Below are 16767 nucleotides of genomic sequence, written 5' to 3' on the forward strand. Positions count from 1 at the left end.
TTTTGAGTCTTGAGGGCGCGTCTGGTGTCGGATTGAGGAGCGGTTTCACCACTAGATTCTTCTCTTCCAGGGCTTCAAAATGATATGTAGATCGCCTTCTAACTCCTTGTATTTTGAGAGATATGATCGTTTGAAGTTGAGCTTCGTGCTGATAACGTATTAAGGAAAAAACTCTTATCTTATTGTTTCCATAAGCAGTGTATATATACATTTCATAACTAATGTATCAGAAACCCTAATGGGCCATGAGACATTAACCTTATGGTTAATAGACCGGTTACTAGAAGTCCATTTGTTTATAACAAAGAATTGTTTTTCACTAAACTGATAAATTAAAAAGAAAAACAAATCTGAAAATCGGCGATTCTAATTCTCTCCCCTCCTCCACCGCAAAAATTACAAATCCATGGCCTCAATGAAGCTCCCGCTTCACACCCTCGTCGAATTCTCCGGAGGAATTCATCAGCACATATGGGTTTTACTGAGCTTGGATCTGATCGAATCGGAGACACCTTTCAGCTTGTGGAGATTCCGAAACGACGAGGACGAGGTTAAGGCCTTTTTTGGCCAACTCAAAGGCGAAAGCTTTTTCCCGATATTTTCGGTAGATTCTTGGTGGGTCTCTGAGGAAGTAGATGTAGAAATATGTTAGGGGAGATAGAAGATGTTCTTCTTGAAGATGGAGATTAAAGCCAAAAGCTAAGAGAAGGAGGAATTTTGAAGTAAGAAGAGAGCTCAATGAGAAGATAGAAGGGATCCCAAGATCACAAATTCTCAAAGTAAGAAGAGAGCTCAAAGTGGAACACAAATTCTGATTGTTAAACAAGGGAATAGTAATTCTCTGTGTACATTGATTAGATAATTGAGTGTGCAACTGTATTTGTCGGAAGATAATTTTGGGTTTAGACAAGAGTTGTATGTTGTGTAGGGATTACGGAGATATAATGTGATTTAACTGTTGTCTGTGTAGATACCGAGCCAGAGAGCAATCTAGTTTTCCAGAGAGCAATCTAGTTTTCCAGAGAAAGTGAGTCCTTTTGAAGAAATCAGATCGTGAGAGAGATATTGCAAAACATCAAACTAGTAAGTAAGTTGTTTTAACTCGAAGCCTATATGTTATTCATCAAGTCCAAGTTTTGAACTTTTGATATTGGGATGATGGTGTTTCACTTTGCAGCAAGTTCGTTATAACAGACTTGGGCTACCCTAAGTGATGTCGCAGCTACCATTCGTAATTTGGAGCATATTTGCGGTCATTTGTGTCGAAATCGTGACTTCCAATGTGAGTATATTTTCTTACCTCTCTAAGTTACCATTTGGTATAGGCTGATAATATTAGTTGTGTGAGTCTTGCAAGTGTTTTGATATATTCAGAAGACTTTTTCATTGCTTTTCAATGAATCCAAGTTTGTTTAGTTATACTGAGTTTTCCTTTAGATTTTCTTACACATATGTCCATTAACCGTAATTAGATTCTGTGGATAGTTTTTGTTAACTTAATTAAAATCCTTAGAAGTTTCCTGTATAACATATGTGTCATTTTTAGTCAAAATTATGATACTGAAATCTTATTTTTTTGATAAAGACACTGAAATTTGATTTATTTGATGAACCACACAAATATCACCGATTTTCTTTTCAAATTTGTAATGTTGTTTCTCTGTTTTATGATTTTTTCTTTTTCTTTTTTGAGTTAAATAATTAATAATTCTGCCAAAAAATTTAAGTATTTATAGTTAACTATTGTTATAGTCTAAACCCACAATAATAGGAAACCACATTGCTACCGCCATTAAAAACGGAAACCGCATTATTAATGTAACAGTCCCACATCGCTTAGGATTAACGAGGGAGGTCGGCGAATTTCCCTTATAAATACAGAAACTTTTTTGTTTTTCCTGAAAATCTTACTTTTCTTTGAAACGTCAGATTACGCAAGGTAACACACAAGTTTAGTTTTTTTTTTGGTTTTCACCGGCGACTCAATCTTGATTCTGTTCTTGATTCTGTCTCGAATGTTATCATGGTGTCTCTGTCCGAAGCTAATCTTGATCCTCCGTCGAAGCTTACACCTGAGGAAGATGATGCGAAACTGGAGAAGAAGGCTAGGGTTTGGATGCAATTGAATTCTAAACGGTATGGTGAGAAGAGAAGATTAGGGTTCGTGGAAACGCAGAAAGAAGACATGCCACCAGAGCATCTTAGGAAGATTATGAGGGAACATGGTGATATGTCATCGAAGAGATATCGTCATGACAAACGCGTTTATCTTGGAGCTCTCAAGTTTGTTCCTCACGCTGTTTTCAAGCTCCTGGAGAATATGCCAATGCCTTGGGAGCAAGTCAGGGACGTCAAGGTCTTGTATCACATCACCGGAGCGATCACGTTTGTGAACGAGATACCGTTGGTTGTGGAGCCTATTTACATGGCTCAGTGGGGTACTATGTGGATCATGATGAGAAGAGAGAAGAGAGATCGTCGACACTTCAAGAGAATGCGGTTTCCGCCTTTTGATGATGAAGAGCCTCCGCTGGATTATGCAGATAATCTGATGGATGTTGATCCTTTAGAACCGATTCAGTTGGAGCTTGATGAGGATGAAGATTCTCCTGTGTACAGTTGGTTTTACGATCACAAGCCGCTTGTAAAGACGAGTATGATCAATGGTCCGAGTTACAGGAGGTGGAACCTCTCGCTTCCGGTTATGGCGACGCTTCACAGGCTTGCAGGTCAGTTGCTTTCTGATTTGGTTGATGGGAACTATTTCTATTTGTTTGATATGCCATCGTTCTTGACATCAAAGGCGTTGAACATGTGCATACCCGGTGGTCCAAAGTTTGAGCCTTTGTATCGTGATGTGGAGAAAGGGGACGAGGATTGGAACGAGTTCAACGACATCAACAAGCTCATCGTTAGATCTCGTATGCGAACTGAGGGAAGAGTAGCTTTCCCTTACTTGTACAATAACAGGCCCAGGAAAGTAAAGCTCTCTGCGTATCACACTCCTATGGTTATGTACATCAAGAGTGAGGATCCTGACCTTCCTGCGTTTTATTATGATCCGTTGATTAACCCAATAAGTAACACTAATCAGGGATTTCGTGACAAAAAGGTTTATGATGATGAGGAAGATGACTTTGCCTTACCACAAGGTGTGGAGCCGTTGCTACAAGACACCGATCTTTACACTGACACTACAAGTGCTGGGATTACGTTGTTGTTTGCTCCAAGACCTTTCAATATGAGGTCTGGGAAGACGCGGCGTGCAGAGGATATACCGCTTGTGTCAGAGTGGTTCAAGGAGCACTGTCCTTCAACATATCCGGTCAAAGTTCGGGTTAGTTACCAGAAGCTCTTGAAATGTTATGTTCTGAATGAGTTACACCGTAGACCACCTAAATCTCAGAAGAAGAAGCACTTGTTCCGGTCTCTTGCAGGGACAAAGTTTTTCTAAAGCACCGAACTTGATTGGGTTGAAGCAGGTTTGCAAGTCTGCCGGCAAGGTTACAATATGTTGAATCTGTTGATTCAGAGGAAGGGTTTAAACTACCTGCATCTTGATTACAACTTCAACCTCAAGCCAGTTAAGACTTTGACGACCAAGGAGAGGAAGAAGTCACGTTTCGGGAATGCTTTCCATCTCTGTCGCGAGATTCTCCGGCTGACAAAACTTGTGGTCGACGCAAATGTCCAGTTCCGGCTTGGGAACGTTGATGCCTTCCAGTTGGCTGATGGCCTGCAATATATTTTCTCCCACGTTGGCCAGTTGACAGGTATGTATCGCTATAAGTACAGGCTGATGAGACAAATTAGGATGTGCAAGGACTTGAAGCACTTGATTTACTACCGTTTCAATACTGGTCCTGTGGGTAAAGGGCCAGGGTGTGGATTCTGGGCTCCAATGTGGAGAGTGTGGTTGTTTTTCCTCCGTGGAATAGTTCCTCTACTAGAACGATGGTTAGGGAATCTTCTTGGACGTCATTTCGAGGGGCGTCATTCGAAAGGAGTGGCGAAAACTGTCACAAAGCAAAGAGTTGAAAGCCATTTTGACTTGGAGCTTCGAGCTGCTGTCATGCATGATCTTGTTGATGCCATGCCAGAGGGTATGAATCAGAAGAAAGTGCGAGTAATCGGGCAGCACCTTAGTGAGGCGTGGCGGTGTTGGAAAGCTAATATCCCGTGGAACGTCCCTGGTCTGCCTCTGCCCGTTGAGAATATGATCCTCAGGTATGTCAAGCATAAGGCTGACTGGTGGACAAATGTTACTCACTACAACCGTGAGCGTATCAGGAGAGGGGCTACAGTTGATAAGACAGTTTGTAGGAAGAACCTTGGAAGGATGACACGTCTTTGGCTAAAGGCAGAACAGGAAAGGCAACACAATTACCTGAAAGACGGTGCACCTGTCACTTCGGAGGAAGCAGTTGCAACTTATAGAACTACCGTCGCGTGGCTGGAAGCAAGAAAGTATTCGCCGATTCCGTTCCCTCCTCTGTCATACAAACATGATACGAAGTTGCTCATCCTCGCCCTCGAGAGACTGAAAGAATCATATGGTGGAGATGGAAGGTTGAATCAGCAGCAGCGAGAAGAGCTTGGTCTTATTGAACAAGCTTATGACAATCCTCATGAGACTCTAGCGCGGATTAAACGCCATCTTTTGACTCAGCGCAAGTTTAAAGATGTGGGTATTCAGTTTATGGATCAATACAGCTGTTTGATTCCGGTTTATGATATCGATCCTCTAGAGAAGATTACTGATGCCTATCTTGATCAATACTTATGGTACGAGGCTGACAAGCGCCACTTGTTTCCCAACTGGGTTAAGCCAGCAGATTCAGAGCCACCACCGCTTCTGGTTTACAAGTGGTGTCAGGGTATTAATAATTTGCAAGGCATATGGGACACAGGTGATGGGCAGTGTGTGGTGATGCTCCAGACGAAGCTTGAAAAGTTGTTTGAGAAGATTGATGTCACAATATTGAACAGGCTTCTTCGTTTGATTGTTGACCCCAACATTGCAGACTATATAACAGCCAAGAATAATGTTCTGTCTTACAAGGATATGAGTCATACTAACTCGTATGGTCTCATCAGGGGACTTCAGTTCGCATCCTTTGTTGCTCAGTTTTATGGACTAGTGCTGGATCTTTTGCTTCTTGGTTTGACTCGAGCGAGTGAGATTGCTGGGCCACCGCAGAAGCCTAACGAGTTTTTGACCTATTGGGATACAAAAGTTGAGACGCGCCATCCCATAAGGTTATATTCCCGGTACATAGACAAGGTGCACATCATGTTTAAATTTACTCATGAAGAGGCCCGAGATCTTATTCAACGTTACCTTAGGGAAAATCCTGATCCCAACAATGAAAACATGGTGGGGTATAACAATAAGAAGTGCTGGCCAAGAGATGGAAGGATGAGGTTAATGAAGCATGATGTCAATCTTGGTAGAAGTATCTTCTGGGAAATGAGGAACCGTCTTCCTCGGAGCCTTACAACTTTTGAGTGGGAGAATAGCTTCGTTTCTGTGTACAGCAAGGATAATCCCAATCTGTTGTTCAACATGTGTGGATTTGAGATCCGCATACTTCCAAAGATCAGGATGAGCCAAGAAGTTTTTAGCAACATTGGGGATGGTGTCTGGAATCTGCAGAATGAACAGACTAAAGAGAAGACTGCCGTGGCTTTTCTGCGCGTTGATGAAGAAAAAATCAAGGCGTTTGATAATCGTGTGAGGCAAATTCTGATGTCGTCAGGGTCAACCACATTTACCAAAATCGCCAACAAGTGGAATACAGCTCTGATAGGTGTCATGGCTTACTTTCGTGAAGCCACTCTGCATACACCAGAGCTCATTGATCTGTTGGTTAAAGGTGAAAGTAAAATCCAGACAAGGATCAAGATTGGTCTGAACTCAAAGATGCCTAGTCGGTTTCCTCCTGTTGTCTTCTACACTCCAAAGGAAATCGGCGGGCTTGGAATGTTGTCTTTGAGTCATATTCTGATCCCTCAAAGCGACCTTCGGTACAGCAGACAAACAGACCTTGGTGTTACTCACTTCAGAAGTGGAATGAGCCATGAAGAGGATCTGAAAATACCAAATCTTTACCGTTACATTCAGTCATGGGAAAGCGAGTTTATAGATTCACAGCGGGTGTGGGCGGAGTTTGCTTTGAAGAGGCAGGAAGCACAGATCCAAAACAGGCGTCTTGCACTTGAGGATTTAGAAGACTCTTGGGATAGGGGACTTCCGCGTATAAATACGCTATTTCAGAAGGATAGGCACACGTTAGCATATGATAAAGGCTGGAGAGTCCGGACCGACTTCAAGCAGTACCAAGTCATGAAACAAAATCATTTCTGGTGGACTCATCAGAAGCATGATGGGAAATTGTGGAACTTGAACAACTATCGAACTGATGTCATCCAAGCTCTTGGAGGTGTTGAAGGTATTCTTGAGCACACTTTATTTAAGGGAACATACTTTCCAACGTGGGAGGGTCTTTTCTGGGAGAAGGCATCTGGGTTTGAGGAGTCTATGAAGTATAAGAAGCTGACGAATGCACAGAGGTCTGGTCTGAACCAGATTCCAAATAGAAGGTTCACGCTCTGGTGGTCGCCGACAATCAATCGAGCCAATGTTTATGTCGGTTTCCAGGTGCAGTTGGACCTGACCGGAATCTTCATGCATGGAAAGATTCCTACCCTTAAGATATCTTTGATTCAGATTTTCCGTGCCCATATGTGGCAAAAGATCCATGAGGGTGTTGTTATGGATCTTTGCCAAGTATTGGATCAATATATGGATGCCTTGGAGATAGAAGGTGTACAGAAGGAGACAATTCATCCAAGGAAGAGTTACAAAATGAATAGCTCTTGTGCTGATATTCTTCTGTTTTCTGCCAACAAATGGCCAATGTCTAAGCCTAGTCTAGTGACTGAGTCGAATGAAATCTTTGACCAGAAAGCTAGTAACAAGTATTGGATAGATGTACAGCTTCGATGGGGAGATTATGACTCTCATGATATTGAGCGTTACACTAGGGCGAAATTCATGGATTATACAACAGATAACATGTCTATCTATCCATCTTCAACCGGTGTTGTGATTGGGATTGATCTGGCGTACAACTTGCATTCCGCCTATGGTAATTGGTTCCCTGGTTCAAAGTCTCTGCTTGCTCAAGCAATGAACAAGATTATGAAGTCAAATCCAGCGTTATGTGTTTTGAGAGAAAGGATAAGGAAGGGTTTGCAGTTATACTCGTCTGAGCCTACGGAGCCGTATTTGTCATCACAAAACTATGGCGAAATATTCAGTAATCAGATGATGTGGTTTATTGACGATACCAATGTCTATCGTGTGACGATGCACAAGACATTTGAAGGGAACGTGACAGCAAAGCCAATCAATGGCGCAGTTTTTATCTTCAATCCAAGAACTGGGCAGCTGTTCCTGAAGGTTATCCATACAAGCGTTTGGGCTGGTCAGAAGCGTCGTAGTCAGCTAGCGAAATGGAAAACGGCCGAAGAAGTTGCTGCACTTGTGCGGTCTCTCCCCATTGAAGAACAACCAAAACAAGTTATTGTGACTCGTAAAGGAATGTTGGAGCCCGTTCAGGTTAACTTGCAGGATTTCCCTAACATTGTTATCAAGGGAAGCGAGTTGCAGCTTCCATTCCAGGCTTGCCTTAAGATTGAGAAGTTTGGTGATATGATTTTGAAAGCCACTGAGCCGCGTATGTTCCTCTTCAATATCTATGATGATTGGTTGACGAGTATTTCCTCTTACACTGCCTTCTCAAGACTCATTCTCATCCTCCGTGCTCTTCATGTCAGCAATGAGAAGGCTAAGATGTTATTGAAGCCCGACAAGTCTGTTGTCACTGAGACGCATCACATCTGGCCTTCTCTCACTAACGACCAATGGATAAAGGTGGAGGTTAAAGACCTCATTCTTTCTGACTACGCCAAGAAGAATAACGTGAACACCTCGGCTCTGACACAGTCAGAGATAAGAGATATCATACTTGGAGCTGAGATTACTCCACCGTCTCAACAAAGGCAACAAATAGCTGAGATTGAGAAACAGGCCAAGGAAGTGGGACAGCTTAGTGCAGTCACAACGAGGACCACAAATGTTCATGGTGATGAGCTCATTGTCGCCACCATCAGTCCTTACGAGCAAGCTGCGTTCGGTTCTAAAACAGACTGGCGCGTCCGTGCAGTCTCAGCTACTAATCTTCACCTTAGGGTGAGCCACATTTATGTGAACTCATATGACATAGATGAAGCAGGATACACCTACATAATGCCAAAGAACATCTTGAAGAAGTTCATCCGCATAGCAGATCTTCGTACTCAGATTGCTGGGTATTTGTATGGTGTCAGTCCCCTGGATAATCCGCAGGTCAAGGAAATCCGCTGTGTTGTGATGGTGCCTCAGTGGGGAACTCACCAGCAAGTTCACTTGCCGTCTTCTCTTCCTGAGCATGATTTCTTGAAGGGTCTTGAGCCCTTGGGATGGATGCACACACAGCCTAATGAGCTTCCTCAGCTGTCGCCACAAGATGTTACCTCACATGCCCGTTTTCTGGAGAGTAACAAGCAATGGGACAGAGAAAAATGCATCATCTTGACTTGCAGTTTCACTCCAGGATCATGTTCGTTGACCTCATATAAGCTGACCCAAGCCGGATATGAATGGGGACTGGTCAACAAAGACACAGGCAATAATCCCCAAGGCTACCTTCCAACACACTTTGACAAGGCTCAAATGCTATTGAGTGACCGGTTCCTTGGGTTTTACATGGTTCCTGAAAATGTACCATGGAACTATAACTTCATGGGAGTAAAGCACACGACGAGCATGAAATACAGCGTGAAACTCGGAAATCCCAAGGAGTACTATGACAGTGAGCATCGACCCACTCATTTCCTGGAGTTCAGCAATATGGAGGAGGATGGTGACTTCAGCGAGAGAGATCGTGAGGACACTTTTGCTTGATATTTCATTTGTTTACTGCTTTTATTGTTTTGCTTTACCTTTCTTGCCAGTCTTATTGCGCTACATAGAACTTAGAAGAATCAAGTATAATTGAGAATTAAGAACCGGATGTACTGTCTTTTACATTGCTGGCTGGGATTTGTTTTTTTGTTTTTGGTTCAAGCTAGATTCATCTTATTGTCCTTGTACACGAGTTATCTGAAGTGTAATTTGTCTTGAATATATCTGTTCTTCTGTGTCTTTGTGTATATATGCTCTCTCCCAGATATCATAACGATGTGAAGGCTTGGTAAAATTTCATATGAAACAATTTCCTTGTGGCTATCTTTTTTGCAGGCAATGGATCTTATATTGGACCTGTGACCTGACGTTTTACTAAGGTCTGATGTATTTACGATTGAAGTGGTTTGTTCATTTGTTTTCTTAATCTCTCTCCATTTCTTTTCCCTTGTGGATTCATCAATTCTCATATTGGCCTGCGTAGATATTTTTATAATCATATATACTTGCAGGTGACATTGCCAAAACAGTTCACTGCCAAAAAAGTTCACTGGTAGCCTCTGCTTACCACTAGGATTTCGATTGAGAACAAGTTTACTTGACCATCTTTTGGTAGCCTTTTGCAAAGTTCTCTTTTGGCTGCCTCTTTCTTTCTTTCTAGTTTCTGCTTTTAGTCTCGGATTGCATTGGTTTTCAATAAACAGTAGATGAGGGAATGGATTCATAGGCAGAAATCATGAAAACAGAGCAATAGAAATAAAGGCCGCGATGGTTAATACCAACATCTGTAGAAGAATCATGGCAACGACCAAAAGAGGGTTACATTAAAATGCAATTATGATTGCTAGTTTCTTGAATGATTTGGTGACAGGTAGATGGATCCTCCGAGACAGCAGAGCTCGATTCGCGCAAATAGCTTTAGAAACAGAAGGTCAGGCGTTAAGACATGCCCTTAAATCGTTATGCTCACTTGGTTACCGATGGATTATAAAGGTACGTTTCTTAATATTCTTATAAAGTGTGACAATCGAAGATGGAAAGCAATCTTATGTCGTTAGATTTTAATATTGTACTCTAAAAAAACAAATCAATGATAACATAACTTTTTTGAATATCAGACCGTCACATGAATTATAAATTTTTCTTGTAGCATCATCTCTATACAAAGTGCATCTTACTTTATTCATTCAGTAGAAGCATACACACACTCTGATCACTGACTGTTTCTTACAAGATAGTTTTTTATTCATTAATCAGAACCGTTCAACATAAAGCATGCAACCAACAACCTCAAATTGAATATAACCACTCTAATAACCAGCAGAATCATCCACCTCGGTGTCTTTAGAGATTTGAATATCAGATCCACCTGGAAACATAAGTATAAACCTTCGAAGTACTGTAGTCTCTGTCTTCATTGACCACCTTCATAAACCATAGTTACAGACATAAATATGATTGCATGCAGTCAGAATTAAACTGAATCATAAATCATTAGGTGATAAAAAAAGAGAACCTGTATCTACACAAATGATGGATAAAAGTGGCCATTAACAGCTTAGCGAAGTCAGCTCCTAAACATAGTCTAGAACCAGCGCCAAAGGGTATGAAAGTCTTGGAGAGGATTGCAGTTAAGTCTTTTTCCTTCAAAAATTAAGTTTAACATATGTTTTAAATTTAGTTTAATTATATGTTTAATATAAAGGATCTGAATTAACAAATTAACATATACCTTCCAGCGCCATGGATTAAATGCTAAAGGGTCATCATACTTCTCTGGATTGAAATGGACATTAGGATAGCCCATGAAGATCCAACCAGCTGGAATTGTATAATCACCAAATTTGAACTCATGATCAATTATTCTAAACACCGTTGGGACCGTGCTCGTGATCCTTAGCGACTCATTTATCACCTGACGCAAAACATCATATTTGTCTTAAACTATAAGTTTCCAACGCAAAACCCGTACGTTGACAATAAAATATTTACCATTTGGGTGAAAGTCATTGATTTGTAGTCTTCCCATGTTAAGCTGGCCTCCTTGTCCTTGTCATTTCTATCCCGGACTATTCGCTTATGCTCTCTCGTCAGTTCTTGCATGACTTTCGGGTTATCGCTTATGAGCTTTACTGTTGCCGCAAGGACGCTAGGAGTTGCTTCGTTAGCAATCAAAAAGAAAATGAAAATGTACTCGATCTCATCCTCTATGTTCATCGTTTCAGCTTTTCCTTCCATTTCTCCAAATAACATTTTGAAAAACTCCCCAAGCTCCTCTCCTGATGCTTTCTTTTTCAACACCGTCTCCTTTAGTATGTTCATCATTCGCTTTCTTGCCTGTCCATGTACAACATCACCTCAATTATTTTCCTTTTACTCTTACGTCCTATGCATGCATATATGAACTCAAAGCCACGTACCTTCATCATTCGATAGACACCAGTGCCAGGAATGTTCCATGAGAATCGAAACCACCCCTTTGGGAAATCTCTCCAACATAATGCGAGTTCTTTTGCGGCCTCTGGTTCCATCTCCCCCATAATTTTCTTCGCAAGGGATTCAGTCAAGATCTGTATAACGTTTAATGTTAATGTATATAATGATGACATGATCCAATCTTAAATCATCTAAGTTTATTCTAATCGATCGTGTGTCTTGACCAAAAAAAAATGATCGTGCCAAGACTTAGACTAGGGGATACCTTGCTTGCTGTTTCCTTGACGTCAAGAGAGCCGTTACTAGCTCCTAGGTCAATGTGTCCGCGAGCCAAGAGATCAAGGTCTTGCATCATTCTTAATTTCAAACCTTGGGAACCTAAAAACTGTGTGGTCAAGCTCCGGACATGTTTATGGGACTCCTTACGTACAAACAAATTGTTTTCTCCGAATAACCGTGCTAAGCTCTTCGGCATACCAGGAACATGATTTGTCTTTGCTACCTCCATGTTCAATCCAATATCAGTCGAGATTATAACTTTTGCTCCAAATAAGCTTGTCCGAAAAAGTGGTCCATATCTAAATTTTTATTTTATTTTCCAATAGCAAGGGAAAAGTAAGGCAGCGTATTTGACTAAACTTGGAGTAATCAACAGAAAATACTCACATATATAAATTTTCCAATATATTTTTTTTGTTCTTTGAAATTATATTGTGTATATAAGTTATAATGTAACCTTAATTGGATTATAAACACCATTATCAATTCTCTAATTTGACAAGTTTCTTTTCATTTTTTCTTCCTTTTACCATAGAACTCATTTTTTCACTATTATTTTTTTTAATTCTTTTGATTTGAGTACACCGTCAAAGATTTTAAAATTATTTTCTAATAATGATAATTATTCCATTACGAGAAATGTTTTTATAGTATTTTAAGCTGAACAAATTCACAACCTTATATTAACAATATGAAAGACTAATATAAACAACTAATTATAAGAAAATGTGTAATACAATGTTTATTTTAAAGAAAATCATTAAATAAGTTTATATGTAATTTAATGGATTGTAGAAACAGTATATATATTCGATTGTGTGGGCCAATATATACAGTAGTTTATGGTTTAATTGCCACATAATAAAAAAATCCAAGAGACTACGTGACATATGATGCATGTTAGAGTAATTAACTAGGTCACATGCATAAATTAATTTAACCTGAGGATTTTCTTCTTGACGAATTCTGGAAGCTGAAAAGCATCATGAGGTTTCATGAATTTGAAAGTCTCTCCGATGATCGGAAAACCCATCGTCCCTGGAGGAAGTTTTCCACTACACTTTGGATTCTTCCACTGATAGATCCAGTGACATAGCATCACCAGTGTGAGTGAAACTACTACAGTCCATAACTCATAAACCTCTACCATGGTAACTAATTTATATTGGTTTAGTTTTTTTTTTTTTTTTGGTTTTAGATTTTGCGAGGTGCATGATTCTAATGAGAGAGGCACTCTCTCTTTATACTACTGCTCTCTCTTCGATTCATATAATTAATTTTTATCTTGATGGTACGTACGTATAACGTAACTCCGACAGAGCAGATACTGATCGAGATAGATAAGATTTTAAATAATTTTGGCATTGACATCAAATTATTTACTATAAAACCAATCCATTACAAAGATTAAAAATTTTGTATACAGTCCATACTATTCGTGATCCCAAGGTGTGATATTAAATACACTATACTTATTAATTTCGGTTGGGAGTTCATTTTTATTTTATTATATTGAGATTTGATAAGGTTTTGACAAATCTGGCCTATACATTAAATTCATTAGATATTATGGAAGATGCACTAAATTCCAGGCATGGAGCTGGCTTATGCATTTATGCATTGGGTTTTGTGAGCATGTTTATCAGAAACCGATCTAGGAATAGTCAACAGTATTATCGACTTATGATAGTGTCTATATGGCACACAAGAGAACCAAGTAAGCTCAAGTGTTCAACATCAAAACTGATTCGTTTAATCAGGGCATGATTTAATACTAGATGTTTGGTGTGAATCACGTTTCTTATTTGTGTTTATATCTTTAGATTACTGTATAAGCTTCGCTTATTTAAAGATATAATAATTTTTTTAAATAAGTTTAAAAGATTCTAGCTTCACGAAGTAAAGTCAATACCCATTCAAGTTTCTATTTTTGTTTTTACAATAAAAGGGAAAATATACAAGAAACCTTATCGAAACACTTTATATATATTTTTCATGTTTGAGAAAAATCTTTCTATATTGCATCACACAAAAAGACAACATCTGAAAATACAATTTTTGCCAAACTAAAAAAAATGGTCACTTTATGTTTAGTATTGGATGTATCCTGATTGATCACACCTGATTAGTAAAAAAGTCGATTCCATCTTTTATAATCGGAAAAACTAAAATCGAAAACTAGAGTTACAAAAGATTTTTCAAACAAAAAAAATTGATCCTCTTGCCAGAGTTTGCACAACTATTCCATGTTTCATGTTAATTCCAACTCGCCTTGAGAATCGTTGATTTCCTTGATTTTGACTGTCTATATTTGTTTCGTCTTTTAAAAAAAAAAATAATTAAAAAGTTTTAGGTCTAAGCCCACTACAAGAAAACAGCGGATTTACGTCGGCCGAAATTAATGTAAAATTATCGCAAATAAGTCTTTGCATCAAATTACTGTTGATTTTTGATTCATTGTAAACCGAGCGTCGTAAATTAAGGATCGTTGTAAATTTAACGTAAAATTAACAAGGACTGAAAATCGACGTAATTTCGACGTGGTAAAATCGTCGTAATATCGATATAACCTTTTATGTCAATTTTACGACGATTATAACACTAATGTAACTTTACATTGATTTTACATCGATTTTCTGATAATTAATAAACCAAAATAATAAATTATATATTTAAGATTGATTTAAAATCGTTGTAAATAATCAACTGTAAATCGACATAAACCAAATCGACGTAAAGTTGACGTAAACCTTTCGATGTAAATTGGTTGGAAAATTACGATGATATTACGTCGATTTCAAAAAATAATTATAAAAAATCAAAAATAATAAAATTAATTCAAAAATAATATTATAAAATTCAAATAAATTCAAAAATATTTACAAAAATAGAAAATACAAAAAAACTAGGATTCGTTTAAATTAATTTTAAAAGTATATATTATTACTAATATTCCGTCAGCGTTGACGGTGGACGATGTCTCCTCTTCGCCAATTCCACTCCGCGGAGCCAAAGTGAACGCCTGAAGCTGCTGTTGATGCTGTTGCCGCTCCTGCTCCTCCAGCTTACGCCTTTCCTTCTCCTTCAATGCGGCATCTAGCATAGGGTTGCTGGCTTTGATAATATCGAAGAGGTTGTTCATCTCGAGGAACTCCTGTCGCTGCACGACTTGCTCCACCCGCAAGTTCATGATCTCCGTGTTGGCGACCACATGACCACTGGATCCTCGTAAAATCCATCCAAACGACGCGACCGGACAATTCCTAATTGAGCCCATCCCTAAAATCTGGTACTTTTTCCTCGGAGCAACCTACAAAAATTTGTACTTAATGTTATAGAATTAAAAATTTTGAATAAAAAATATTAATGAAAAGTTAAAAAATGAAATTACTTCTTCAAATATCTGATTTTACTCGAGGATGATCAAAGAAACGTCTGGTGAGACTTAAGTTTGACGCTCTGCGATCCACACAATCGTCTCGTTGTAGACCTGCACCGATAGAGCATCTACGAAAGAGCCGTCTTTTTTCCGGTGCGTCTCTTCGAAGATCTTGGTCATAGGAGGAAATTCTCCTTCGTTTGCTTCAGTCTGAAAAAAATATCAAAATTAGATAATCATGTAAAGATAATTATTAATTAAAAAGAAAATTAAATTAACTTACCATCATCAGGCGTTTGCCTGCAAAAGAAGTATGGCAAGAGTTATGCAGTGTAACCTTCTTCTGGCCATCTGGTCCAACTCTGTTGCGTACCTCCGAACTGTGTCCTGTGCGTGCGAATTGATCCGTACACCTTTAACCCGTTCCAACATGTCGTAGACATGGCACTGGACTTCGCGTCGTCGCCTTCGACCTCCCACTTGCGCTTCCAGTCTGAGACGGTGTTGACGAGACGCTTCATCGCCTTCCTCTTGAAAGCTGTCTTCACCGTCTCAGTAATCTCCAAGTCCCAGTTTCACTTTTGCTGTAAACAAAAAAAATTATAGAAAACATTAAATACATATTATTATTTATGATAAATAAGGAAAAAATAAGATTAAATAACAATAAAAATTTACCGCAAAGCACTTGAACCATGTCTGGAAAATCTGTTGTGAAACACGACTCCAGTTGTAGTGCGGTTCCACGAAGTAGCTCTTGATAATGTCAGCGATGCTCCATGACACGCAAGAATCAATACTGAACCTACAAATTAATTTTAAGTTAAAATTGATTTTAATTAAAAAAATATCTATAATTAAGAAAAAATGTTAAAAAAGACGAACCAATAAGTCTTCGACGGTCGGGTCGGTACCAACCTTGGTAAGTTTTTCCGACCCGGTTGGACGAGGAGATCATCCACCTGATATACGGATGTGGAGCCTGTTGCTCGGCTGCCGCAGGCGGTGGAGGTGGCGGCAGCGGTGCATTTAGCGAATATTCGGGAACGTTCTGGGTGCTGTTTGAAGTAGACGGCATCTCCCGAGCGTTGGTGCTCGTCGTCGAGCCAGACGTACCACCCTCGCTCATAAACTGGTGGTAGTGAGTCTTGCATGGAGCTATATCTGAAAAACATAAAAAAAAAAAATTTAATAATTTCGTTCCTTTCTACATAATCCATTCTATATAAAAAAAAATTAATTATGTCCTAAACATATAATTCTGTTCCTATATATCTATTCTAATGGATGAATAAGCGTCGAATGAGGGAGGAAGAGTAACCCGATTAAAATTTATGTCGAATTTACGATAAAATTTGCTGACGTCGTAAATTTAACGTAAATGTGATGTAAATTTACGTTGAATATAAATCAACATAAAATTTTGATGGTAATCAGTTGTTTTCTTGTAGAGCCCGTACATCTTCTCAGGCCCAATATATCAGAGCATGTTATATGGTCTCGTCCCTCAAACCAGTAACCTATAGACTTTGCCTGAGATTTTTACCTGTTGAGCTATTGACTCTTGGTAAAATATCTTGCTTATTAACCTCAACTACTAAATCAAATATTCTAGCCAGTCGCCAAATATACTCTAACAGTTAAAATCATATATGCAACATCA

The 16767-nt window shown here is 39.2% G+C and overlaps 2 protein-coding genes across 2 annotated transcripts; one reads left to right on the forward strand and one right to left on the reverse strand.

The window, feature by feature from the left end:
- The first annotated feature begins 346 nt into the window (after positions 1–346).
- LOC18028817 (pre-mRNA-processing-splicing factor 8A) lies at positions 347–9269 on the forward strand. The gene is given in 3 exon segments (XM_024149353.1): positions 347–779; positions 971–1083; positions 1178–9269. A coding segment is annotated over 1 exon segment (6987 nt). The 5' UTR covers positions 347–779; positions 971–1083; positions 1178–2023; the 3' UTR covers positions 9011–9269.
- An 896-nt stretch (positions 9270–10165) lies between these two features.
- LOC18028818 (cytochrome P450 708A2) lies at positions 10166–12875 on the reverse strand. Its single transcript, XM_006414458.2, has 7 exons — positions 12667–12875; positions 11712–12024; positions 11431–11580; positions 11003–11347; positions 10743–10925; positions 10527–10654; positions 10166–10435 (listed from the first exon to the last, which is right to left on the reverse strand). Exons 1-7 carry the CDS (start codon positions 12873–12875, stop codon positions 10321–10323), a joined length of 1443 nt encoding a protein of 480 aa, XP_006414521.2. The 3' UTR covers positions 10166–10320.
- Between the last annotated feature and the right edge of the window lie 3892 nt (positions 12876–16767).

Source organism: Eutrema salsugineum, unplaced genomic scaffold, assembly GCF_000478725.1.
Source record: "Eutrema salsugineum unplaced genomic scaffold, Eutsalg1_0 scaffold_1, whole genome shotgun sequence".
NCBI classification, from domain to species: Eukaryota; Viridiplantae; Streptophyta; class Magnoliopsida; order Brassicales; family Brassicaceae; genus Eutrema; species Eutrema salsugineum.